Consider the following 27831-nt stretch of genomic DNA (forward strand, 5'->3'; position numbering starts at 1 on the left):
TTATGCGTTTTGATATACAATGTGAAAAAATAGGAACATTCAAAGTGGGATTGACTCTTAAGCTCTGTCTACACTATCAAACTAATGTGACAAAAAAATTGTGATGTGCCCAAATATGGCAGTGGTATGCCCAAACATGTAGTGATATGACGTCATCATGCCCTTATATGGGCACTTCACATTTGTTTTGGTCACATCAAGTTTGATGATGTAAACAAGGCTTTACCAGTTATTTTAGGCAGATGTCCGTAATTTTATATACTCATTTATATCGAGACATTTATGGGCACAAATAAAGAAAACCGTAGGTATCCAAAATACACAATGAAAAATGTAATAAAAAACAATAAATTACCTTCTGAGTTGCAGTTAAATGCGATAAATATAAGCAACACTATGATATGCATTGACCACGATTCCATGTTTCAGAACTAAATAAAAATCAATAATTATAATGTTAAGCTCTTGGTTTGACCAGTAACCCTATAATTCACGAGATTTTCTTTGTTTGTTTTCGAGTTTGCTCTTAAAAAATGAATATAATAGTCGAATACATCCACAAAGTATTAAGCAGGTTTTTCAATCCAAAAGAAAAAGAAGAAAAAACAAGCTTAACTGACAAAATACATGGATAATTGAACACAGCTGAAAGAAACACAAACTATCCAGTGATTTCTTTAAAATGTAATTGATAAATGACGAATGTGTTTTACGCGCACGCAAATTACGTGTCTCTCCGTTGTGCGCAGTAAAAAATACTTACTTTTTGAACAACTACGGTAGGCATGCTTTAATAGAAGTAATGTGTTACTGTTTCTCCATTGTGTGTTTTATATTGAATGGAACAAGTAAAAGAAAAATGAAACGAGTATTTGAAAAAAGATGATTAATGGTCGATGTAATATGCGTATGCTTTAAAGTTTAATTTAAAAAGTTAAATCATAACAAATTGAAATATAAAAGCAATTAAATATGAAACACAAAGGCCGTTAATTTATTGCGAAGTTAATAAATTGTGTTTTTATCTTCTTTCGACTCATCCACTTTGTCGGTTTTAAGTTATGTGCATTATTAATTATCAGTTTCGATTGATCGTGATGAGTTGGTCGAGGTCAAAGTAATGGGGCTACCAGTTATGCAAAAAAACATGACACGATGAGAATGATATCGCGTGTATTTGTATTTAAAACTAATCAGGTCACACATTTTGCTGTCTCATGTTTTATATAGAGATGGTGATTAGCTGATGTTCGCGTGTCGCACGCATTTAACACGCGATGGAACTTTAAATGCGTTTGACTACCGCTGGACAGATTGAAATCAAATAACGGTATGCGAAATAAAGCCATGTTTTGTAGATTTTTCAGTCAATTCTGCTCACTTTTTGTGACCGGCAGTATCATTCGTTTTCGTCATCAATATAGTCAGGATGGCCTATTGGTGTATACTTAAAACATCTTTAAACAATAAACAATTAATGTTTACAGTCCATAGTCCTATTACAATGATGTTTTCTCCCAGCATACTTTAACATGTAGTCAGGATGGCCGAGTGGTCTAAGGCGCTGCGTTCAGGTCGCAGTCTACTCTTGTAGGCGTGGGTTCGAATCCCACTTCTGACATTACTCTTTTCCTATTTTACTTAAACAGGATATTGTATTGTCCCCAAAAAACATGAAAAATGAAGATTAATTAAATCAGACTTTCATATAAAATGACAAAATAAACTCATTGACTGGCAGCCAATTTGACTATGTTTTGCTTTAAATTACAGTTTTTCAGGTAAATAATTTTTGTTCGATTCAATTTTTGTTCAAAGTGGATAACTATTGTGTGACATTAAAATGGCATATTAAAAAAATGTAAACAATTATTCTTCAGGGGGACAATATCTATCTAATATAAGAAATATTTATCATAGGCAGCCATCTGAATCATTTATTCCATTCAGAGTTCGTAAGCTTTACCATCTGAGTGTCCTCACAAAAACTGTTTTACATTTAAGTCAGGATGGCCGAGCGGTAAGGTATTATGCACTGGTATGGTATTCCTGAACAGTATTTATTTAGGCACATCTGATACAACCTCAAATTTCTAATAAAAATGTTTAATTTGTTCAGTTTACACTTTTTAAACATTTAGGCTTTTCCATGGTGATGTATTTCCGCACAAAAATAATAAGCGTGTGGTCAGGATGGCCGAGCGGTCTACTCTTGTAGACGTGGGTTCGAATCCCACTTCTGACATTATTCTTTACGTATTTTACGTTATTTTACATATTATATTGGACTTAAAACAAGGATTTTAAAATTAAAGTCTTTATTATAAATATCCACCTGAATCAATTTGCGTTCACAGTTCATATAGGCCTTGCCATATATTAGCCTCACAAAACAAAAAAATTGGATATATAGTCAGGATGGCCGAGTGGTCTAAGGCGCTGCGTTCAGGTCGCAGTCTACTCTCGTAGGCGTGGGTTCGAATCCCACTTCTGACATTACTCTTTTCGTGTTTTATGTTATTTTACATATTATATTGGACTTAAAACAAGGATTTTAAAATTAAAGTCTTTATTATAAATATCCACCTGAATCAATTTACGTTCACAGTTCATAGGCCTTGCCATATATTAGCCTCACAACACAAACAATTTGGACATATAGACAGGATGGCCGAGTGGTCTAAGGTCGCAGTCTACTCTCGTAGGCGTGGGTTCGAATCCCACTTCTCACATTAACCTTTATGTACGTTATTTCACATTATATTTGACTTAAAACAAGGATTTTAAAATCTAAGTCATTATTATAAATACGTTCACAGGTCATATAGGCATTTTGGCTATATAAGCCTATTCAGGATGTTTTCATTGAGTTTTGCTAATTACACATTAATCAATTATGGTGTTATTCCCCATGGTATGGTATTATTCACCATAGTATGGTATTATTTACCATAGTATGGTATTATTCACCATGGTATGGTATTATTCACCATAGTATGGTATTATTCACCATAGTATGGTATTATTCACCATAGTATGGTATTATTCCCCATGGTACGGTATTATTCACCATAGTATGGTATTATTCACCATAGTATGGTATTATTCACCATAGTATGGTATTATTCACCATAGTATGGTATTATTCCCCATGGTATGGTATTATTCCCCATAGTATGGTATTATTCACCATAGTATGGTATTATTCACCATAGTATGGTATTATTCACCATAGTATGGTATTATTCACCATGGTATGGTGTTATTCACTGGTATGGTATTATTCACCATAGTATAGTATTATTCACCATAGTATGGTATTATTCACCATAGTATGGTATTATTCACCATGGTATGGTGTTATTCACTGCTATGGTATTCTTAAACAGTATTTATTTTAGGCACATCTGATGCAACCTCAACTTTTCTATCCCGTTGTAGTTCTGTACCAATCTGATTCTATTTATAGTGCAGAACAACAATTTTATTTTATCAGTTATATTTGTTGAATGTACAAACAGGAATTTACCGGATGGTCAGACAGAAGGGTTGAACCATGGACTCCGTGGTCTGTGTATCTGTATGATATCTGTATCAGATCTCTAAAATATCAATATCTGTGATCTGTAAATACGCACAGCAGTAGTAGGCCTATTCCAACTTTCTAGAGAACACAGCAATTTTTCAGTCGTGTCTAAATAATGATCTCGATACAATGTATAGTATTGGTCAATATTTAATTTGAAATTTATAGTTAGAAGAAGTAACAGTGTTTTTATAGTATTGTCTCTAGTGTGACACGAGTGTATTATTCATGTAAAAATAAGTAATGTTTATATAGGCCTATACCTAAAAGTTAAACACCTTGTCTCGAGAAGATTATCAATGGACCTCGTTAACTTAATAATGATTATTTGTAGTCATATTAATTGGTACCAAGTATGATTGATCACTCGAATTTCACTCGAAATTCACGCATGAATACTTGGTGTTAATGGATACTTAGGATGTTTGAACAGTACGCTATCTGACTGTATTAACACTAATTGAGGCAACTGATGCACCGATAATTTCATATGCATAGGTCTAACTACATAACCACACAATTAATCTGAAAAGGAACTTATGAACCTTTGGAACATAAGTTAAGGGCATTGTTTTGTTTATCATTGTGTTTAAATGAAGATTTAATATGTTGGAAAATCCAAGTTTTGGGTGTTGCTCCAAAATGTGTTCCTCCGTGGAAAACTGGAACTGAGCAACTTACACAGTTTTAAGTCAATTAACTAGTTGTTAAGATGTATACCACCGCTAATTTGTTCTTGAGCTATGGGGAATTTTGTACTCTGTATTATTTTTTCCGAAATAAAAGATGAAATGAATAAAATGAAAGAAAATATACAGTGAACAATGTAGTGGAGCTGTAGCTTGGTGGTTCTTGCCTTCAAATCCCAAGGTCCTGGGTTCAATCCTAACCTGGAGCCAGGGTTGTAACTCACGACTCTTTCAACTCCACTCCCTAAGTCTCAAATGAGACTAAGCACGATAAAGTATCATAAGTTATCATCCACCGCATCATTATCATCATCATTTATGTTAATGCGGATGAATGGACTGACTCTATGAAAAGACAGATCTCGTCTTTCTTTAACATCAAATTCTACTGATTCATTACGTCAACTTCGGATACACATGCTTATATAACACCGTTGACGTTGACGGTTTAGAAGTGTTTAGGTGAAAATCTGAAGCCTTACAAACCAGTTACTTTCACCTAAGGTATAATAACAATATTTTAGACTATTTTGAAACTGGCTTACACGAAACCATTGACTTTAAACCAATTTAAAGGCTTTTTCGGCTAACTTTTGATTGATAAATCAGATCCCGGTGCTAAATCGCTGAAGTTATCTCGTAGATATTGAACTTTACAGGACAAGCACAAGATAAGACAGTGGCTTGTGAGAGATGTCTCTCTGCTCATTATCAGCACATTTTAATCTTTCTAGTTAATATTTTGCTAAATAGAGATTTGCTACCTACAAATCAGAGGTGTTAATCAGATCACGTGACCCAAAAATTACCTGGCGTACCCCGTCTCTGTACTAGGTACGCAATATCAAAGCGAACTATAACTTATGCTCGTTACAGATTGTTCCGATACCGACAGACTGTTACGTATATTATACAGTGGTCGGGGTTTCGGTTTTAAAATCCTCTTCTTTTTAAGAAAAGGAGTGTTGTATATTTGTAAATTAGCATAATAAGTTAAATACTGTACAGATTAAGTTTTATTGTAATTGGAATACGAACCCATGTGTCCACAATGGCACTCAGTAAGGTTGTATTTCTGATAGGTTTGCTGTCCTGTTTAACAGGTAAGTTATGTAATGTTAATTCACATTTATTCCGATTGTAACTTAAAGATGTATTGTCCCTCTGATAATAATTGTTTCAACATTTTATGTTGAATACGCCATTTTAATGTCACCTAATAGTTATCCCCTTTGACCAAAAATTGGATCGAAAAAAATAATGTATTTACCTAAAAAACTGTCAAAAAATAGTCAAATCGGCTACCAGCCAATGGGTTTTTGATTGAATTTAACCATTTATTTTGTCATTTTATAAGTGAAAACAATAATTTGTTCCGTTTTTTTCTACGGAAGTGATTAACTTAACTAAAACTACAATAATCTATTCAAAGTCTGATTTTATTAATCTTTATTTTTCATGTTTTTGGTTCTTAAATAACGTATTTTGCATATTGTAAATATTTTTTGTTCCTATATTAATTATTCTTTGTAGAAGCATACATATTTGTCTAAACCAAAAGTTTCAGCAGTATACCATGATATATTTGGATATTATTATTACCGAAAGTGATATAGGTTACTAAGAAAAGAGAGAATTGAGTAATGGGTCATTATTAAACACGCGATTTAGTAATAATGGTTGTATCGGTTTTTAGATGAATTATTATATAAAATAATTTAAAACCCCTTTTTGTATTAGACCATTTTAATATCATAGTAGTTCACAAACAATTGAATACCTGATAAAATTGTAATTTAAAAAATAAGAGAAAAACCCACTATATGGAAGTCGTGAAAATTAACAGTTTTATTATGCCTTTTTTATTATTTTCATTCATTTCGTTTTTAGTCGCGTGGACGCGACTCTATAGTTCACTATGTCGGTCGGTCGGTTGGTCGGTCTGGTATCACTATGCGCTTTAGCACGCGACTTATGGCTGTTGGCCTTGTTTCAAAAATAAATAACTATAAAATTGCCTATTAAAAATTTGATTTGTTCTTGTTTTCATCTGTAAGATTTATTATGAGGTTCTTTAATGCTTATAATTATAGAATTGAAACTATTAAATGTTTTGTAGCTCTCCCGATATTAGGAATATGCCATATGCATTATCTACAGAGAGTAAACATAAAGGTTACACAAACGTATGATATTAAAATTGTTATCATTTTCCACGTGTCATCCTCATGCCTACCGCTTTAGTTGAAATAGGCCCTGTATAAAATGTTCCCGGTTGATGGACAGAACTTAAAACTTAATACTTGTATAACTTTAAAATGCCACGTTTTTAGATTCCCTTATGGTTCGTGAGGTTAAATCATTAGCCTTTCTGATAAACTCGGTGTACTTTTCTGATTTTCATTTTTGTATTTTAAATTGATAATGGAGGGCTCCTGGATATCAGGGCCCCTGGATATCAGCTCCCCTGCGAGGGAACGGAAAGGGTAATCCTCTATAAACATTGTTGAAAAAAACCTTTTTTTTCAGAAATCAATGGTCAGTTTGACTGTACGTTTGAAAATGGTTTTTGTTCTTGGCAACAACTAAGAGATGATGTGTTTGATTGGACTAGGCTTAGAGGACCTTCAACGACGGGGACAACAGGACCATCGGTGGATCATACGTTAGGAAGTATATACGATTTCATTCTTTTTAATTTTATATAAAAAGGGAGTATGATTTATTCGTGGTATTGATGATTATAAATAAAGGAAAACAAATCGGTGAAACAATAACAGCAGTGTAGTAAATAAAAACAATTGTGTACAACCAAGGTAATCTAACAACAGGACACCATACCAAGCTAGGAACTCGTAACAGTCCTTTAGTCTTATGTCTGGCTGCGACAAATACCAACAGTTTGTATTATGTACATATTCTCGGTGGCGCGCGATGTATTAATGGGACATAGAACTAATTGTGTCGCAGCCACAGATAAACCGTTTGCTCTCATGTTGTTAAATTGCCTTGGTGGTACAACTGACTACATTCTTATTGAGGTATCTTAGTGTCGGCAATGGCATGGTATTCTTGTTTAATATTTAAATAGCATAAGTAATACTGTACAAATGATGAAAATAAATTGAAGATAATGATAACATTTATTATGTAATCTATATAAATTAATATAAAATGTGTCTATTTTAAATTATCTACAGCAAGTAGTGGTTATTACCTCTACATAGAAGCATCATCACCGCGTGTCCCAGGTGACACGGCCAGAATTCTAGGCCCTCCAGTGACATTAAACCAGGGAGGCGTTAAATGCGTTCGTTTCTGGCACCATAGCTATGGTTCAAACATAGGGACATTCAATATGTATGTGTCATCGGATGGTGCTAAAGCGAATCTTGGCTCACCAGTGTTCACATTTACCGGAACGCAGGGTGACAACTGGATTCTGGGACAAGTGGACCTTGATGAGGTGACGTATGGTGGTCAGTTCAAAGTGGTGTTTGAAGGAGTTGTTGGTAACGGCATCAATGGAGACATTGCCCTTGATGATTTTCAGATATTTTCAGGATTATGCCCTCAAAGTAAGTAACCGATATTAGCGTATGACGCGTATTTTCAGGATTATGCCCTCAAAGTAAGTAACCGATATTAGCGTATGACGCGTATTTTCAGGATTATGCCCTCAAAGTAAGTAACCGATATTTGCGTATGACGCGCGTATGTTATTGAACTGACACCCAGTAAACCTATTTTAGAAAAACGGCAGAGCATTAAAACAATGATACATTTAATCTTCGATTTTAATTCTTTCCTTTAAAAATGTGAATATACTTTTATAGTTAGATTATTTTATCTAATTTTGTTTAATTTGAGTTATTCACATAAGAGTAAGGCTTGCCATTGTCATCTTAACTTCAAGTGTGACTATTCATAAGACAAACACATTTTTTCGTTTGTACGAAGACGACTAATGAGTCGTGATGGTAGTCCACGAAAACGATTCATGCGCCGTGATGAGAGACTGGTGACTGTTGCAGTTTCCTTTCAAAAAGGAGAGTGTGTCTACATTGGGAACTACAGCTTTTGTACTAAATGTAGGGATCTCATGAAAGTTTCCTTAATGTTTTAAAATTACAGTTGTCGTCACACCGGCTCCTAGTGACAGTCCATCGTTTGCTCAATGTGACTTTGAAGATCCACAAATTTGTAACTTTGTGCAAGACACGACGGATGATTTTGATTGGACGAGAGCTTCTGGTGGAACAGATTCTTCTGGTACGGGACCAACGTATGATCACACTTATGGAACTTCAAAAGGTATGGTTCGTCTATGACTATCAATCTTCTTATAGGCCTAGGAACTATGATATTTTAATAAATTTACAATAACAGAAATAGGTCTTTACGTTGTTCGAGGAAAATGATAAATCGCCCGTTTTCACTGTCCCTTAATTAATCTCTCTTGATTGATTATAGTTATTTTTATTTTCTGAAATTCAATGATGATGATTTGGACAGAAAAATTATGGAAAAAATAAGTGATGTGGGCTTCAAATTCTTTACAGGATTCTACATGTACATTGAGACGTCAATCCCAAGAATTACGTCTGACGCAGCTCGACTTCGGACAACAACATACCCAGCCACAAACGGGCAGTGCATAGAGTGGTTCTATCATATGAGTGGTTCATCAGTAAACAGACTAAATGTATATATAGTTGATACATCGACGGGCACTGTTGGCACACCTGCGTGGACCAAATCAGATGATCAGGGTAACTTTTGGATACTTGGTCGAGTTTCTGTGGTAGCTTCTGGTGCATACGAAATTATGTTTGAAGGAACTGTAGGTAATGGGTATACTGGTGATATTGGTATAGATGACGTCAGAATCACTGAAGGAGCATGTTTGACACAAGGTTTGTATTGGTGCTGGTTATTGACCCTCGTGTATTAATTTAATCCATATGTATTTAAATGTATTTTAATTGATTGGACAAATCACTAATTTCGTATAAACCTTATTTAAATTTATGCTAAAATCTAAACTAATTATACTTTTGCCAGTACATAACTCTTAGCACTTAAAAATGAATCAAGTGTATTAATGTATGTGCAGTGGACTTAAACAAATTAATGTCTCTGCTTAAAATTACCAGCGCGCCCTCATTAAAGTTAAGTCAAACAAACTTTTTACGTCACATGACCTCAAACACTTAAAACCCCTTTTGTTTATCAAAGTAAAATCTTCTGCAAATTACAGTATTTAAACATTAATATTATAATTATTCTTAACTATTCTCAAGGTTGTGTGTCGGTAAGTTGTCATAGAGCATAATAAGCTAATGTACACTAAATTAAATATGTTCTAGGCTAACTAAACTCAACTTAGGCTAAAGTAGGTCCTAGCTAGGCTAGCGCAGCAGGCCAGGCTGAGGCAGTGAGGTGAAGTAAGTAGTGAAGTATTTACTTCTTGAGCACAACGGCCTCGCTCGGTCGCTAGGTAGACCTAGGTTATCGAATGAATGGGTTTGCCTCGCAAAATGTTTACCGTGCGTGTACATTGGATTAGTTTTACCTCATAATATATATGCCCTACCTAGCCCAACCCGGCCATGGTCAATAATTTATTCATGGTCAGCTTTGCATTTTAATTTATGGCTGGCCAAAAAATGGCAACTGCTTATTTGCGCTATATAAGAATGAAATATTATTTTATGTATACCCACAACAAAGGTATTTTTAAACTCACTGTATTTGATTTTGTAATTCAATATTCATGTTTTCTACTACTAGGTGATTGTAATTTTGAGTCGGATTTTTGCACTTGGAAAAATGATGCTGGTACAGATGATTTTGATTGGATTCGTATACAACCAACATTTACTTCAATACCAGATGTAGACCATACATTTGGTACTAGATCTGGTGAGTTTAAAATTAAAGAACAATATACGCCAGTTACTGGGGGTAACGCTATTTTCCTCCTTACTAAAACACAGGGGTGGCCCACCAATTTTATAACTTGCCCAAATTTTTACTGGCCATCCATAATTATATAATTATGTACAGCCAAGGGTGTTATCGTCAATTGGCCCTAATAAACTGTTCTGATTTGGAAATTCTATCCCAACAAATAAACTTTCACTACTTTAATTGCTGACTATAATATTATCAATAGGAATTCAAACGTATTTAAAAATTGTCATACAGTTAAATAGTTTGTACTAAAGTATACCATTTTCTAATTGATTAGTATTTATTATAAACAGGTCACTATCTATACCTTGACATCAATGGTCAGACCCAAGGTGAAACAGCAGCACTCAGTAGTAACACCTTCACTGCCCTTCCCAAAACGGCAAGATGTTTTTCATTCTGGTACAGTATGCAAGGCCGAAATACTGGTCAGCTTTCTATTATCAAGGTGGTCAATGGTCAACGAAAGACACTGTGGTCACTCTCAGATGAGCAAGGGAATGACTGGAACTTTGGGCAAGTGACTGTCCGGCAAGATGATGACTATAAGGTAATCTATCAACAATGCTGTAAATAAGCTTTGTGTTATACGTTCTTTATTTTGCTCAGTAGAGTGTCTCTGCTAATACTAGCAATGCACTTTCATTTGTGGACTCTTTGCTAGTGAAGAATTAATTTTATTAATATTTATTATTAGTAATTTTTTTATACAGATAATTATTGAAGGTACCGTTGGTAGCGGCACATTTTCTAATATAGCTGTTGATGACATCCATTTTGGAAGCACCACATGTGATGGTAATTATAAGCCAAATCATTGTCCAGAAGTCAATGGGTTTTGGTTGAATTTTACTTTTTATTGTATATGTAAAATCTTAAAGCCTAGTTTTCTAGTCTATCAAAAAAGACTGTGTGATGTGCCCAAATATGGTAGTGATATGACATCATCATGTCTATATATGGGCACATCACATTTGTTGTCACATAAAGTTTGATAATGTAGGCTATGCTTAGTAATGAAATTAAAATGTAACTAAAGCTCTGTTTACACTATCAAACTTTGTAGGAAAATAAATGTATACAGTAGACATGATGATGTCATATCACTACCATATTTGGGCACATCACATTTTTTTTGTCAAACTAGTTTTATAGTGTAGACAGAGTTTAATGCTTTAAATTATGAGCAGACTCGTGAAGATTGTTATTACTTTATAATTCAAATTGTTTTAACATTTTAATAAAGGAAAACCAAACATAGCTGTACCACTGCCAACATTTGCCCCATCAACAATACAACCTACCACAGCCAATGTTGTTGTTCCGTCCGGACCAGGAAACTGTGACTTTGAAGCCGGAATTTGTAGTTACACCCAGGATGCAACAGATGATTTTGATTGGAAGACGATAAGAGGAAGCACGCCCTCTCGGAATACAGGTCCATCGTATGATCACACACATGGAGCATGTATGTATAAGAATATAATATAATGATATTAAATATAAAATTTATATTTATCTATTACCTATTACTATTATATTCATATAATACTTACTGAAATTTAAATATAACCGATGTGGGAGACTTTTATGCAGCCAGCTACATACTTGGATTGTTCCATTTATTCTTTGAAAGGTGTCCATTTTCTCATTTATTTTTCATTTCATTTATTTATTTGACCAAAACACAGATACAGAACAGAATAGAAACAGAGCACAATGGTCAGGGGCAACTAAAGCAAAACAATTACTATAACTCAAAGAGTCAGTTGCCCCTTAAAAAACATCGAAATACAAAAAATATTGCACCAAGGAATAATGGCAATAGTATTTGTACTGTAGGTATCTAACTCATAGACTACAAATACCACTGTTGGTTTGTATAATTTAGTTTGCAACTAATTTGTTATACTTGCATTGTTGTAGCTGGAAGTGGCAGATACCTGTACACAGAAGCTGATGATGCTGCATCCAAAGATGTTGCAAGGATCCTAAGTGCTAACATAAGTCCTAGCAGTAACGGCATGTGCTTGAACTTCTGGTACCACATGCATGGTAGCGACATTGGCACACTTAATGTATACATTCAAACTGGAGTTAACATCGGATCTCCCGTGTGGACTCGTTCAGGGACACAGGGTGATCAATGGTTGACTGAGAGCATCCCAGTGACTACTCGCAACCAATATAATGTAAGTGAATTAATTAAATAACAGTTAGATTTGAAAATGAGAATGTTTTATTATTAGTATTCCAGTTGTAGGCTTATTGATAATGAATAAGATATACAGTAATATATTATATTACTGTATAGTTATGAAGCTTATTAAGCTTCATAACTGTACATTCCTGAAATACAGCAAATTACTATGGTTCTGTAAAAGTATTCTAAAATATAAAGAGAGTGAATGAATGAATGAATGAATGAGAATTTGAGACAAGGACGTCATAGCCGTTTAGTGGAATGTGTCCACAACTGGCTTGGTTAGAGACTTGGTCTTGGATAAGGACTATAAACCGTAGTTCCAGTGTAAATTCTTTGAGAAAGTAGGGGTGACCCCGATGTACAATATCACACTGTCTATGTATATATTGTTTAGCTACTGGTATATGACTGCCGAGAACATGAGGTAATCCTTATGGAGTAAAATATTGTGATTAACATCTATTCCACTTTAGTGCATTCATCTTCATCGTCGTACGTTCCGAATCAACAAATTCATTACTACAGAACTAGAAGGCCTACTTTAAGTAGTGGTTGTGTGTGACAGTGGCTGTGTGAACTAGTACACTGGGGTACTAATCTCGAAAGATGTATTACATTAGGTTCTTTAGAGTGCACACAAGCATTTTGTGTACACCGGACCTACGGTTTATTTTCCTTATCCAAGGTCCATGGAGCGAGTGAGCCTCGAACCCTTGCCAGTGTTATGGCTACATATTACGGTTCCCCTGTCTTAGGCTCGCTTGGCCACTCACTCACCAATTAAGATATGTATTATTATTATATACAGTATCACATTTGTTTAAATGTTTCGTTGCTTAGGTGGTATTTGAAGCAATAAGAGGAAGTGGTAGTCAAGCTGATATTGCTCTTGATGACATCATCGTAGAAAGCAAGCCATGTTCAGCAGGTAATGTTATAACATTGTTTTTATGAGTTCATTCACTCACATATGATTGTCAATAGTGTTTGTACTGTAGGTATCTCACTATAGACTACAAAACCACTGTTGGTTTGTGTATATTAGTTATTTCTTTATATGATAATATGAAAAGATGAACAAATAAAGTTTAAATACTTATTCATAATTTCGTCTTGATATGACCTGGATTGGTCATGAAACTATTTTATTTTTACTGTAAGTAAGTAAGTCCAAGTTGACTTACCAAGCCTATTCATATTGGCTTGCCTCACTTTTTTCGGAGTTTGTTTCGTAGTATTATATATTCAACTTTATTAGTTGACTCTCTGGTTTATTTCTGTATAGCGACATGCACACATTAAGTGTAAAGTTATTTTATATTTTATTACAGTTACCCCAAGTCCTGGCGCATTCCCAGGCCAATGTGACTTTGAATATGGAACTGCATACTGTGGTTACAACCAGGAATCTCAATCTGATGATTTTGATTGGAAGCTGGGTAGTGGTGGAACTTCTACAATCAACACTGGTCCATCTACAGACCATACAACAGGGACAAACACAGGTAAAAAAGCCAGAGTTCTTGAGTCTCTAGGCCGGCATTCATCATTGGGAGTTGGGGTAGTTTATCAGGGAAAGGTTGATTTAATTGGGTTTCGCGAGTCGAGTGGCCGAGCGGTTAAGGCAGGGGCGCTGCCGCAAACCATAGCTATACTATCGACAATTGTTCTGGTGGTAGAACAAGTCTTCTCGGATAAGGACTTAGGCTTGTGTGCATTTTAAAGAACCCAGGTTACCCCAGTGTACTGGTCCATTCAGCCCCTGTCGTTGTGGACAGACGAACGAGCGCCGTTTGGTGGCAGCACTCAATACGAAGGGACCCTTAGGGAGTAGAAAGTTGTGGTATGTGTCGTCCACACCTGTGCACAATTCAGCCCAGTAGGCTGCGAGTCACAGGTTATTCCCCCATTTACATTTACATTTAGATTGGATATTAATTTATAATGTTGTAAATTTATTAAATTCTCTGTATTATTTATGAGATAGAGTTCATGAATTGTAAACCAGTAAAATAACTTACGTATCAAGACAGTTTAGTCAAGCAGTCAGTTAGAGTATTTTGTACTTTTTATTGTAAGGTGATGTAATTCATCTTCTATTGTCAGTTGTTCATTAACTCTATCTCATTACTAAATCAGATGAAAATGTTTTCACATCTCTGTATTATTGTATTATTTTCCAGGAAAATACATGTTTATCGCATCATCAGAACAAACCAAAGGAACCAGGGCCTGGCTGTATTCCCATACATTTCCAGCATCAACAAGCCAGTGTTTGGAGTTCTACTTCCACATGTATGGCAACCATGTTGGCTACCTCAATGTGTATATTATGGTATGTTAATTGTGGACAAGATTTGTATATTCTCTCTTTTCTATAATGTAAAGTCCAGATTTCTAAGTACAAATCAATTAGAAAAGTGTTATAATAAAATTTTTGAACGGTTACAGAACAAAAACCATTGCATAATAGCAAACACACATGTTAGAATTACTTATTTTACACTATACATTGTCTTTTGTTTAGATGAACGGTAAACTAAGCAACCCTGTTTTCTCGATGTATGGTAATCTGGGTAACTTGTGGAATGCTGCAGCAGTCTCATTCACAGCAAGTTCAACATTCCAAGTGTACTTTGAGGCAATTGTTGCTGATGGGCCTAAGGGTGATATTGCCATTGACGATGTTGATATCTTTCAGGGTACATGCTCCACACAAGGTAAGCCATTAATAAAGAGTGCACTACATTTAAGGGCAGAACATTATTAAAATCCACCATTGGGATTACTGTAGAGAATACTGTAGAATCTCACAAAATCAGATTTTCTTATCCAAAGGGTCTCAAATTCTATTGTAGAGTTAAAAACACATTCAGAATACCATAAGGACTGGCATGCATGTATGTTTCTCTTAAAGATGTATTGCACACCCCCCCCTCCCCAAAAAAAAAAAAAAATCATGAAAAATAAAAATTAATAAAAAAAGATCCAATTTTTGGTCAAAGTGAATAACTATTTTGTGACATTAAAATGGCATTATTCTACAAAAACATTTAAAAAAAAATATTTTTTTCAGGGGAAAAATATATATTTAAGTGCAATTGCATCTGAAACTAATGAGTACAAATTTATATTTTCTAGGCGAGTGTGACTTTGAAAACTATGACTTGTGTACATGGGTAAATAGCAGGAGTGGAGATGATTTTGATTGGTCACTTGGAAATGGTGGTACAGTCAGTAGTGGGACTGGACCAAGTGTTGACCACACAAAAGGCACTCCACAAGGTATGGCCATAGCAGTATTTTTTGTGTGTGTGGGTGTGTGTTTTATTATGCAGTCAATAGTTGAAAAGCATTGAGAATTGTAAAAATATCATCAAATTCTAAAATCAATACTTACACAAAGCTTATCACATGCTTTCCTTTTAGGTATTTATCTCTTCATTGAATCTTCTTCACCAAGAAAACTTGATGACTCCGCACAACTATACAGTCAGCCTTTCTCTCCAACATCCTCATCAGGCAGATGTCTTAAATTCTGGTATCACATGAATGGCGGGAACATCGGAAAGCTGCGTGTCTATCAGAAATTGTTACCAGAATCAATTAGCCCTCAGCTAATATGGGAGTATGGCAATGATGACGGGGACCAGTGGTTGCAAGGCCAAGTGCCTATTGTTAGTTCTTTCAACTACATGGTAAGCTTTTAATTTAACTACAGTACATAGTAATCTGAGGTTATTGTATCATTATCAGTACTGTCATGTTTGTACATCTACATTAAAAGAGATTCAGTTTAACTTTGTCAGCCTGTGTTTTCTAAATAGATCATTTTAGAAGGATTGGTTGGTTCTGGTTACCTTGGTGATATTGCCCTTGATGACATCACATTCTCTGATTCAGCTTGTGGCAGTAAGTATTAAAAACAAAGAATACTTATTTAGGTTCTTCAATTTATATTCTTACTTTCCGTCATATAAATATCTTTTTATATGTTTTTTTTTATAGTTTTACCATCTGGAGCTACTCCACCAGTAATACCAATTGTAACCCCAACACCTGGTCCAACATTTGCGCCACCAACGTTTTACACAAGTCCTGTTGACTGCGACTTTGATACCGACATTTGTGCATGGACTCAGGTCCAAACTGATGTATTTGATTGGACAAGAGCACGAGGAAATACTGCCTCTGATTCGACAGGGCCACGGTTTGATCACACAACTGGAAGTAAGTTAACCATTGCAGTATTACCATTAATTAGAAGAAATAGATTACAAAAGGTTACAACAATTTTTATAAATAACAACATTATTATATTCCAAGCTTCCTGGACTTTCCGCATTCTCACTCCTTAGGACGATCAAAGCATGTTGATCTAAACGGCGAGAAACTCAAAAGTTCTTTTCAGAACTAATACCGCAAAACTTTATATCATCATTATTTATTTATTATTTTCAGAGGGATACTATATGTACATAGAAACATCTAGCCCAAGACTGCCTGGAGAAAATGCCCAACTAAGCAGCTTAAGCATTGCATCAGGCAACAAGTGTTTCCGTTTCTGGTACCACATGTATGGACAACATGTTGACACTCTTAACGTATACATACAGGCTGGGCCATCACTGCCAAGCCCAACTTGGAGCAAAACAGGAGCTCAGGGTGATATCTGGCTTGAGGGTCAGGTCACAATTTCAACATCTAGTAGTTATTTGGTATGTAATCATTTTATGGAGTTAATACATTTGTATATTTGAGAAAACCTAACAGTATAAAAACTAACTCCAAATAAGAAAGGAAAAAATATATTGATTTTAAAATTATAGTAGTGAGAAAGCTTTTGGCAACTTATGTATTCATTCATTATTTATTGCTTGTTTATTTCTTTAACAGATTGTAATTGAAGGTATCAGAGGGAGTGACTTTTACGGTGACATCGCAATTGACGACCTTCTTCTGCTTGATGGCGCTTGTCCTCCAAGTAAGATTTTAAATATTAATGTATTATACGCTCTGTTCTTTGTGTGACAAAACATATTATAGTACGATCAATGAGTAATGACAAATGGATGGCAGACTGAGAAACCCAAGTTACGAGGTCAATCAAATGTGTGTGTTTGTTGGTTTCATTCTATATTTGTTAGGATTACTCAAAAAGTTATTTTCATAAGATTTTAAATGATGGTTTCATATAGATGTATCATGGGAACATGTTATTCTATTTTCATATGCCTAAGTGGAGGTTTGTGCCCTTATAGTTTATCATTTGTCTTTCTTCATATTTAGTTGTTGCTACGCTAGCTCCAACAGCCTTACCATTCTCTGCAACATGTGACTTTGAGTCTGAACTCTTATGTGGATTTCGTCAGAGTGCTGGTGATGATTTTGATTGGACCAGAGGCTATGGTGCAACAACTTCAACAGACACAGGCCCAGCCAACGATCACACTTATGGAACTGGATATGGTATGTTTGTGAGAATCATACCTGTACTGCCATTGCCATTATTTTAAAATGGACACCCCTCAAAGAAAAATGGAGTAGACATAAGGTCACTGATAAGGTCTACTGAAAAAAAAAGATACTGTACACCAACTACACCAACTACTAGAGCTAGAAACTAACAAACAGACATAGATATTTTTAGTTTAAGTGATCTTAAATATGGTTTACTAAACAAATGTTTGTTGTTTTGTTTTTATATTATTTCAGGCCATTACATGTACATAGAAACATCAACACCACGAACAAATGGTGACGTAGCCCAGCTTTACTCGCCTACTTACAAGGCCAGAGCAGGCAGTGTTTGCCTGGAGTTCTGGTACCATATGTATGGGCCTAACATTGGTTCTCTGAATATTTACCAACAAAAGAATGGTATCGTCTCGTCAGTCCTCTGGTCAAAGGCATCCAATGAAGGGAATATATGGAACATAGATCAATTGAGTCTTACGGCTGAAGCAGACTTTGAAGTAGTGTTTGAAGGAATTACAGGGAATGATGCGAGAGGTGATATTGCGATTGATGATGTTACCATCAGAGAGGGCGCTTGTCCAAATTCAGGTTAGTCGTAATACAGTTGGAGCAATGCATTTTTGCCTTTAGTTAACAAACCTTGTTAGTATAGAAGTATTTGAATTTTTGACTTTTATAATGTTTATTAGAGTTTCTGGTTTTAATAAGTTTGTTTTCTTGGACTGTTACACTTGCTTATTGTTTTTGTAAAGGATCATGTGACTTTGAAGATGGTATGTGTACATGGGGTAATGTGAATGGTTACAGTGCTGATAGCATTGATTGGATAGAAGGAAGTGGTTCAACTGATACCATATACACTGGTCCAAGTGTCGACCACACTTTTGGTGTCAATGGTAAGTATGAAATGAACCTGCTTTGTTTTAACTGTTTTCTTATTGTATTATTACATGACCATACTATGATACTTTTTTTCCATTTTTAATGACACAAATCTTGTATTGACAATTTTTTTCACTATTGAGTGTTGTGACAGTTATTCTACAGATTTGAGAGAGGGCGATACACATCGGAACATTTGCACATCACGGTTAAATGCAATAACCTGTTTATGTTCCTATAAATCCATGTGTGCTAAAAAAAATATTTTTAGTCCCAATCATATTTTCAGTAAACTAAAAAACTATTCTTTTTATTTTGCTATTTTTCAGGAACATACTTATTTGTTGACGCAACAGGTCGTTACCCCGGCGACCGTGCATATTTAATGAGTAAATCATTTGATGCAACCACCACTGATACATGCTTCCATTTCTGGTACCACATGTATGGCATCTCAGCTGGCAAACTGATAGTTGAACTCGATTACTGGGATGGACAGGTTTTCCAATCTGAAACCAAGTGGGAAATTCACAGTAACCAGGGCGATCAGTGGCTAATGGCACAGGTCAAGATTGAGTCTTCTCTTCAACACAAGGTAAGTTTATTTCTGATCACTTACCTGGATAAATTGATTAATGCCGTTTTCTGAGCAAAGAATTCTTTTGTATAAAATTCAGTAACATTCCTTCAGAGCAAAGTAATACCACTACTAATACTGAACACGGACCACGACCAACCTTGAATCTATATATGTATAGTAGTGAGTGTCTATAAAGCACTATCAAACTTTATGTTTGGGATAGGACATATATTTGGACAGAATGACTTCATATCACTACCATATTTAGGCAGATCACGCTAGTTTGATAGTGTAGACAGAGCTTAAGACTTTTGTTTAAAACTTAAGAATAATGTCTTTGTCAGATTGTAATAATAGCAGAAGTTGGAAATGGCAACGCAGGTGATATTGCTATCGATGACTTGGTACTTGATGGAGCGAGTCCATGTGCAGTGATTCCACAGATTGCAGCACCTGTTACACCTGCACCACCTGTTACCGTCAAAACTACTGTGAATGCTGGTACTGTAGGTAAGATGACTAAAGATAAAACAGAATTATTAACATTGTAAGCCTGCAATAGATAAGTACCGTATATGACCAAGTAGAATAAACCCATGCCCGAATATAGTCTCCGTAATTTAGGCTAAATTCAGGAACAAGGCTTTGTTAAATCCATTGTTAATTTGATCCAAGTACTATCCCACCCCAGATTTTTGGCAAATTATGTACCCAGGCCTCCACGCTGAACTGTTTTAATTGATCATAGGTTGCATTTGTTTCACCACACTATGAATCCCATCGTCACTCTCCATGTGTTCTAACTAGTTGAATAAAAAATACATGTAGATGTTGTTCCAGTGGCTCATGAATGTAATGAGCTCATGGGCTTGTTAAAGAATGCAGTACACCCTTCGAAAAGAGTAGAAGTCGTCTCCCAGTTTACTGCTCAATTCACCAACAGAAGAACCCCAGAAACAAGTCTAAGGACCAAATAAAAATATATATATATATACAGTATAAAAATGATAAAAGAACATTACACTCAACACTGCATTAAAACCACAGTACATGAAATTATTAAATTTGGTTTATATCACTTTTTTTGCAGCTCCAAGCTTGATTGATTGTGATTTTGAGTTGGGTATATGCGGTTACACACAGCTGACGACTGATGATTTTGACTGGACAAGACAGCAAGGTAGCACATACTCTACTCAAACAGGACCAGTAACTGATCATACAACTGGATGTAAGTACAAAATGGAAACTGCAATGATTTATCAACATTCAACATGACAATAGCGAACTTGGGGATGCTCTCCTCACCCAATTCCTCAGCACAGGTTGCATATTGTATTCTAGATTCCAATGGCACACTGTACATACAGTAGATCGTAGGCCTTAGGCTGTCGCAAGTTGTAAACAATATTCACAGTCTAGTCTCTGTGCTCTTATGCCTAAATTATTATAAGGTAAAACTTTACTAAAAAATAACCTGATCTAAAATCCAGCCACTGATAACCAAGTCATTTTTTCAGTAATTTGTCTTTGGTGTAATACAATTTTGTCTTGTTTTGTTTGTGAATATATTTGTCTTAATTTTTCAGTTGGATACTATATTTACATTGAGACCTCATCACCTCGCCTTTTAGGCGATAAAGCTCTAATCTCCACACCTTCCATGACGATTACCTCAAAGAAATGCCTTAACTTTTGGTACCACATGTACGGCTCAACTGTAGATACTCTGAATGTATACTTCCAAAAGTTTGGCCAACTTGGTACACCAATTTGGAGTAAATCACAAACACAGGGTGACAAATGGCTTGAAGCCCTTGTAGATGTACCAGATGGAGGGTTTGAAGAGGTGGTGTTTGAGGGTGTTCGTGGTAAGACAAAACTTTATCTTTATTATAAAGCACTGTCTACAATAGTGTGATGTGCCCACATATGGTAGTGATATTTTCAAGTATGGTAGTGATATGACATCATAATGTTCATATATGGGCACATCACATTTTTTTTTGTCACATAAAGTTTGATATTGTAGACAGAGCTTTGATATGTTTCCATGTGTATGTTTGCTTGCTCATTATACTTTATTTATTTACTTATGTTTTTAATATTTTAATATGTTTTTTATATGTTATATGTATTTGCCAATCTTAAAATAAGTGTACAAATAAAGAATTGTTATTATACTGTAATTGCTATTGCACAAATTGTATTTACATTTGAAAGTTATTAGTCATCTTTGATCCAATATGATGACCACAATTTAGGCTGTGTTTGTTATATAAATTATTTCTAAATTCTATTGAACATATCCATACACATGGGGTATCAAAATGACTGGAATTGTAGTGGGAAGTCTTAAATTAAGGGATGCCATTATATAAATCTGTATTCTATTCTATCAAATTACAAAATAATAAATTATGCTTAAGGTTCAAGTTATTTTGGTGACATCGCATTGGATGACATCATCCTCTTAGATGGTGACTGTAACAGCAATACAGGACCCCCTGCAATTGGTAATTCTGACTGCACATTTGAAGATACTGCCATTTGTGGTTGGTCCAATATTGCCGGTGACAACTTCAATTGGATCCGTCAGACTGGTTCTACATCTAGTACTAGCACAGGACCTCAGAATGATCACACATATGGGACCAATAAAGGTTTGTTTTCTTATATATGAAGCTTAATTTGATTCCAAATTGAATTATGTTTAATTACAACTAACTAGATCATGCATGCTTGATTGTCTCAAGTCACAATTTGTGGTGAATGGCCAATCCCTCTTTTATTATTAAATAAAGTCATAAGCTGCCTATTACTTTTTTTATATCCTTATCTCCATGTAGGTTACTATGTTTACATTGAGACATCTTCACCACGTGTGAAAGGGGACAATGCCTTGTTCCAGTCACCATTGAATGCCCAGACCACTAGCGAGTGTCTGGAGTTTTACTATCACATGTATGGCACCAGTATTGGCACTTTGAACCTGTTCTACAAGACAGCTAGTGGTGGTATGGGAACTCCTGTGTGGAGTCTTAGCACAGATCAGGGAAACAGTTGGCGTGGTGCAAGAGTTAATGTATTCACTACAGAAGATTTCCAGGTATCAAATCATTACTCCATGATCAAATCTTTTTACTTTTTTACTATATGCCCAGTGGCAAGGTAAACCAATGACAGATCCATTTTTTAAGTCGTCTGTCGGTCCGGTATCACTATGCGTTTTATCGCTTTTCTGTACTTTTTGAACTGTTTTGATGTACAGAAAAGTTTTAAAGTACATTACATTTTGAAAGTTTAAATAGAAGGGAAAGGGAAATGGTCAGAGACTACAAAGTGGTGAACTTTCCATCTTGCAATGTGACTGTATTTTTTATAATTTTACTGAGGCCTGGGGCAGATCCTGACATGATGTCAACACATGCAAAAGGTTGTGTGTGATAAGTGTGTCTTGAACATCTGGTCTAGATTGATGTTTTGTAACATGATAAATTATATATTGTTTGAAGGTTTGCATGGCGAAATCGAATGTTATGATATAAAGTTTGCGGTACACCACGTGTATTAGTTCTGAAAAGAACTGTTGAGTTTCTCGACGTTTCGATCAATATACTTTGATCGTCCTCAGGATAAATAATGTTTGTGATGCCCAACATTTTTTGTTCCAGATTGTATTTGAAGGAATTGTAGGCAGTAGTTACACTGGTGATATTGCAGTTGATGACGTCAAACTCCTTGGCTACAGCTGTCCAGATCCAAGCCATTGCGATTTTGAGTCTGGTTTCTGTGCCTGGTCTAATGACGTAGCTGATGATTTTGATTGGATTAAAGGGACTGGTAGTACATCTTCTATTGGTACTGGGCCAGCTATTGACCATACTACTGCAACAGATAAAGGTACTAAACCTACTCATCGTTTTGGTTGTAAAGTATCCTGTTTAGAACATTCATGTTGTACCACTGTCTACATTATTATCAGATATCTTCTCATTCAATATGAACCTGATTTTATTAGTGTGCTATTTGTTTCTCGTGAATTTTAACATTTTTATTTTATTATGATTGTTGTGCTTTTGCTTGCATTTTTGTGTGCTTTTTAAATGTTTTATGAATCTTTGTATACCACAACCATAGAGATAGTATAGTTCACTATGCCACAACCAAATAAATTTCCGAAGAGTTTGGGATAATAAAGTTTTATTGAATTCTCAATTCTTCATATGTGAAACTATCATGGAATAAAAATAAAAAAATTAGTACCTTAGTCAAAGTACCACATATTTAGTTCTCTTTATTTTATTTGATTTTAGGAAGCTACATGTACATTGATGCAAGCAGTACGGTAGAGAACAGCACAGCACGTCTTAACAGTGAACTGATCCCAGCAACAGCTTCAAATGGACGATGTTTCCATTTCTGGTACCACATGTATGGTGTTGATATTGGTAAACTTCAGGTGGTACTTACCGATGGGAAAACAGAGACCCTGTTATGGGACCTTTCAAATAACCAAGGCAACCAGTGGTGGGATGCATCTATCGGGGTTCACTATGCTAAGCAATTTAGGGTGAGTAGTTTTGGATTATAAATAATCTGATATGTATATGATCTGTATACACAACATTGTATAGTCATCCTGTTTATAATATATGTATGTGTATCTGTGCTGACTATATCAAAAAAGGGCTCTACTGCATTTAATTTTATGTTGAAATGTTAAAATATTGCGTTGTTAGTACTGAATGATGCTTAGCAAGGGAGATCAGCAAAAATTACTTGATTGCTTTATTCAGTATCATTTAGTTGGCTTATGAAGCAAAATAGAAATTAGTGTTTCACATTTATCCTTTGCATAGTTTATAAATAATTTATTTTCAGATGGTGTTTGTTGCTGTAAGGGGAAGTGGGTATAGTGGTGACATAGCCATTGATGATGTCACATTCACTGTAGGTGTCTGCGGTGGTCACCCATACAATGCCGTACAGCCTGGATTCACTACTCTAGCACCAACACAAGGTTCTACAATTAAGCCTGTACCCACTCCACGTAAGATAATTCAGTTTGTGAAGATTTATTTAAAGCTCTGTCTACACTATCAAACTTTATGTGATGTGCCCGTATATGTACACGATGATGTCATACTTTTTTTTGTTAAACTAGTTTGATAGTGTAGACAGTGCTTTATCTATAATCTTTGAATGAATGGCTGATTTTTATAAGCACTTAAATCCAAAACAAAATTAAGTTAATGAAGATTAAAGATTACACAAGGAGGCTGTATGAAGTTAGCTAGTCACACCATTAGGTAGATGATAACAAGCTGTTGTTTCTAGGCTTCAAAATTTAAGAAGCTTTGCCTAATCATTTGTATGATCCATCTTCAATTTGATTTAATTGGCAATATTTATATTATAATTCAACTCATCTTTCTTACTCATTGAAAATTTAAAAAACTGTATAGGTTTATTTATATGTACTTTATTAGCAATTTCAGAAAAGGTAACTTGAAATTGTTGTATATTCTTAGCCCCTGGTCCAGTTGACTGTGATTTTGAGAGTGGTGGAATATGTAACACATGGACCCAAGCTAATGATGATGACTTTGATTGGACATTTGGAACTGGATCTACAGCAACTATTGATACTGGTCCAGCTTTTGACCACACCCTTGGAACAGGTAAGATGTCACCTCATTTTAAAAGTTATCTACAATACATCTTTATGCTATATGGACATTCAGTTCATTAATAAATAAACTTAATTGGATGTGGTTGACATACACACAGAAGAGAAATGATGGGATTCACATTTCACTACACAATGTATTTGTATTTCTGTATTTCTTTAATTGCTAAAAACAAATTTACATGGAAAAACCTTTGATGTACAATAACTTGAGACTGATCATTGTTGTACACATTTATTGCAGTAGTTATAAAACATTTATTTTTCACCCATAAATTGTCTGTAAAAACTATCATTATGGTTGATAATAATAATCCAATCTTATATCGTCCAAAAGTCATGTCATGTCTGCGATCCATTCTACAGTCGCCGTACAGATAGGCTTCTTCATCAGTCTTTCTATAAATTGGTGACAAGAATGCTAATGTATCATACGCAGTACCATTTTTATTTTACGGTCATTCAGGAATAAAAAAACCCCACATTTTACTGTAAAGCTTTGTCTACACTATCAAACTAGTCTGATGTGCCCAAATAGGGTAGTGATATGACATCAGCTCTGTCTACACAATCAAAAAAGTATAATGTGCTCATATATGGACATGATGATTCTCATATTATCAGTCATATTACTACCACTTTTTGTGTCAAACTAGTTTGATAGTGTAGACAGAGCTTTATATCTTATTAACCCTTTAAGTTCCAGTTTTTGTATCTAGTATGTCATATTATGTATTTTTACTTATTCAGCTGCTGGCCATTACATATACATTGAGGCCTCATCACCTAGAATTGTAAACGATACAGCAAGAATTGTAAGCACTGCATTTTATAGCCAAAATGCTACCCAACATGGTGACGTTGTATGTCTTCAATTCTGGTATCATATGTATGGAACCCATGTTAACCGGTTGAACATACACCAGAAGATTAGTGGTGTGCTCACTGACCCAATCTGGTCTATGGTTGGGGAGCAGGGAAACCTGTGGAAGATTGGTCAAGTGAATTTGAAATCAACACAGAATTTTAAAGTAAGCATCTCTTTGTCAAATTTAGTATTCATAAGTAGTCTTTTTGTGGTACATAATAATAATTTTGTTTTATAGAAGTACATTATTATACTGATGAATAGTCATGTTTTAAGTTTAGTATAAGTTTCCATTCAGCCAAGATTCTGTCAAATCTGAGCCAATCTGTAGGCCTATTACTATTATGTTCTCCAGCCTTTGACCCTTTTTTCAGCACTTTTACAAATATTTACAATCTCTTAGAATTACAATAGAACCTCTATTAATGAGACACCTTTGGGAACCAGGAAAGTGTCCCCTTAATAGGGTGGGTGGCCTTAGTTTTAAAACATGCATCTCTTCTCTATTTTCTTTCCACAGGAGATTTAAAAATACCTTTCTTGAAAGCTTGTTATAAAGAAGATTATGAAATCATGCAGGTTTAATCTACTTTCATGTTACATGGTTTTGTGACATCATTTCATCTTGCCTTTACAATAAAAATGAGATATGTTCTTTACATTAGATTGTTTTTGAGGGTTTACGTGGTTTAGACTACCGTGGTGATATTTCCATTGATGACATCTCGACCTATGAGGGTTATTGTACTGTACCGTATATGGATTATTGCAACTTTGAAGAGCCCGTCATTTGTGGATATTTACAAGATACAACAGATGATTTTGATTGGACGAGAAGGAAAGGCAGCACTCCATCACAGAACACTGGACCCTCCACTGATCATTCATATAAAACCGGAGAAGGTAAAATGATATTTTTTTAATTTGTATATTTTTTGGAGATTTAAAAAAAGAATTGATTTTTCTTTTTCATTGCAAATCAGTCCACCTAAAAATAAAGCTTTCTGTCATTAGAGAGGATATGTTTCCATCCAGGCTAGCAAATAAATAGAATTATTAATTATTTTCGAATATAACAGTGATACTGTAGTCTTTTTGCTTTTCATTGTCTGTCAGGCTACTACATGTACGTGGAATCCTCAACACCAAGGCTGTCCAATGAGGTTGCTCGTCTTATTAGCAATGTACATCAACCAACCAACGGCCAATGTCTGCAGTTCTTTTATCATATGACTGGGCAAAATGCAGGAACTTTCAGAGTGTACAAAAAGAGTGGTAATCAGTTGGGTTCAGCGATCTATACCAGTATTGGTGATAAAGGCAATTATTGGCATGTTGGACAGGTCACAATCTCTTCACTAGCTACATTTCAGGTAATTATTGTACATTTTTATTAAGTTGGACATAAACATTACGGTTATCAACAATAGATCAACAATTGCAACTAAAATTATTAATTAAAAGGGAAAAAAAAAAGAAAATAATTAGTATTTAAGTAGAACCCCTCATTTGGCACACCCCTATTAAGAAAACACTCCTATCAAGAGGAAACTGTCCAAACGAGGGTAAATATATGTTTTATCACCATGACCAATCCACAAGCTTCTACTGTAATTAAAAAGTGGAAATTATTATTTTAATTGAACATTTAGAATGAAAATATCTTTTCAGATTGTATTTGAGGGTATTATTGGACCTAATGCACCTACCTTTGAAAGTGACATTGCAATCGATGATGTCAGTCTAACAGATGGAGACTGCCCTCGTTCTGGTGACTGTAACTTTGAAACTGATCTCTGCGTCTGGGAGAATGACTACATCTCAGATGATTTTGATTGGCTTATTGGTAGTGGTGAAACTGGTAGTTTATATAC

At 35.0% G+C, this 27831-nt stretch overlaps 1 protein-coding gene, 1 long non-coding RNA gene and 2 other non-coding genes across 4 annotated transcripts; all 4 read left to right on the plus strand.

Annotated features, from left to right (window-relative positions):
- The first annotated feature begins 1537 nt into the window (after positions 1–1537).
- Trnal-cag (transfer RNA leucine (anticodon CAG)) lies at positions 1538–1621 on the plus strand. The gene has a single exon. It is a non-coding gene; the product is annotated as a tRNA-Leu (tRNA).
- A 791-nt stretch (positions 1622–2412) lies between these two features.
- Trnal-cag (transfer RNA leucine (anticodon CAG)) lies at positions 2413–2496 on the plus strand. Its single transcript has one exon. It is a non-coding gene; the product is annotated as a tRNA-Leu (tRNA).
- A 2830-nt stretch (positions 2497–5326) lies between these two features.
- Positions 5327–26880, plus strand: LOC144848345 (MAM and LDL-receptor class A domain-containing protein 2-like). The gene is made up of 34 exons (XM_078705064.1): positions 5327–5378; positions 6805–6948; positions 7476–7853; positions 8410–8589; positions 8838–9191; positions 10069–10200; positions 10545–10679; positions 11561–11719; positions 12178–12443; positions 13298–13385; positions 13789–13962; positions 14641–14792; positions 14985–15177; positions 15599–15742; positions 15887–16155; positions 16285–16369; positions 16466–16687; positions 16919–17175; positions 17354–17441; positions 17747–17926; positions 18173–18523; positions 18688–18831; positions 19147–19412; positions 19742–19907; positions 20488–20628; positions 20987–21268; positions 21827–22060; positions 22247–22506; positions 23072–23300; positions 23714–23970; positions 24282–24450; positions 24932–25081; positions 25840–26120; positions 26623–26880. Exons 1-34 carry the CDS (start codon positions 5327–5329, stop codon positions 26878–26880), a joined length of 6840 nt encoding a protein of 2279 aa, XP_078561190.1.
- LOC144848145 (uncharacterized) lies at positions 10731–11546 on the plus strand. The gene is made up of 3 exons (XR_013613828.1): positions 10731–10801; positions 10965–11049; positions 11498–11546. It is a non-coding gene; the product is annotated as an uncharacterized LOC144848145 (long non-coding RNA).
- Positions 26881–27831: the final 951 nt, after the last annotated feature.

The sequence above is a fragment of the Antedon bifida genome, chromosome 7 (assembly GCF_963402885.1).
Source record: "Antedon bifida chromosome 7, ecAntBifi1.1, whole genome shotgun sequence".
Lineage (NCBI taxonomy): Eukaryota > Metazoa > Echinodermata > Crinoidea > Comatulida > Antedonidae > Antedon > Antedon bifida.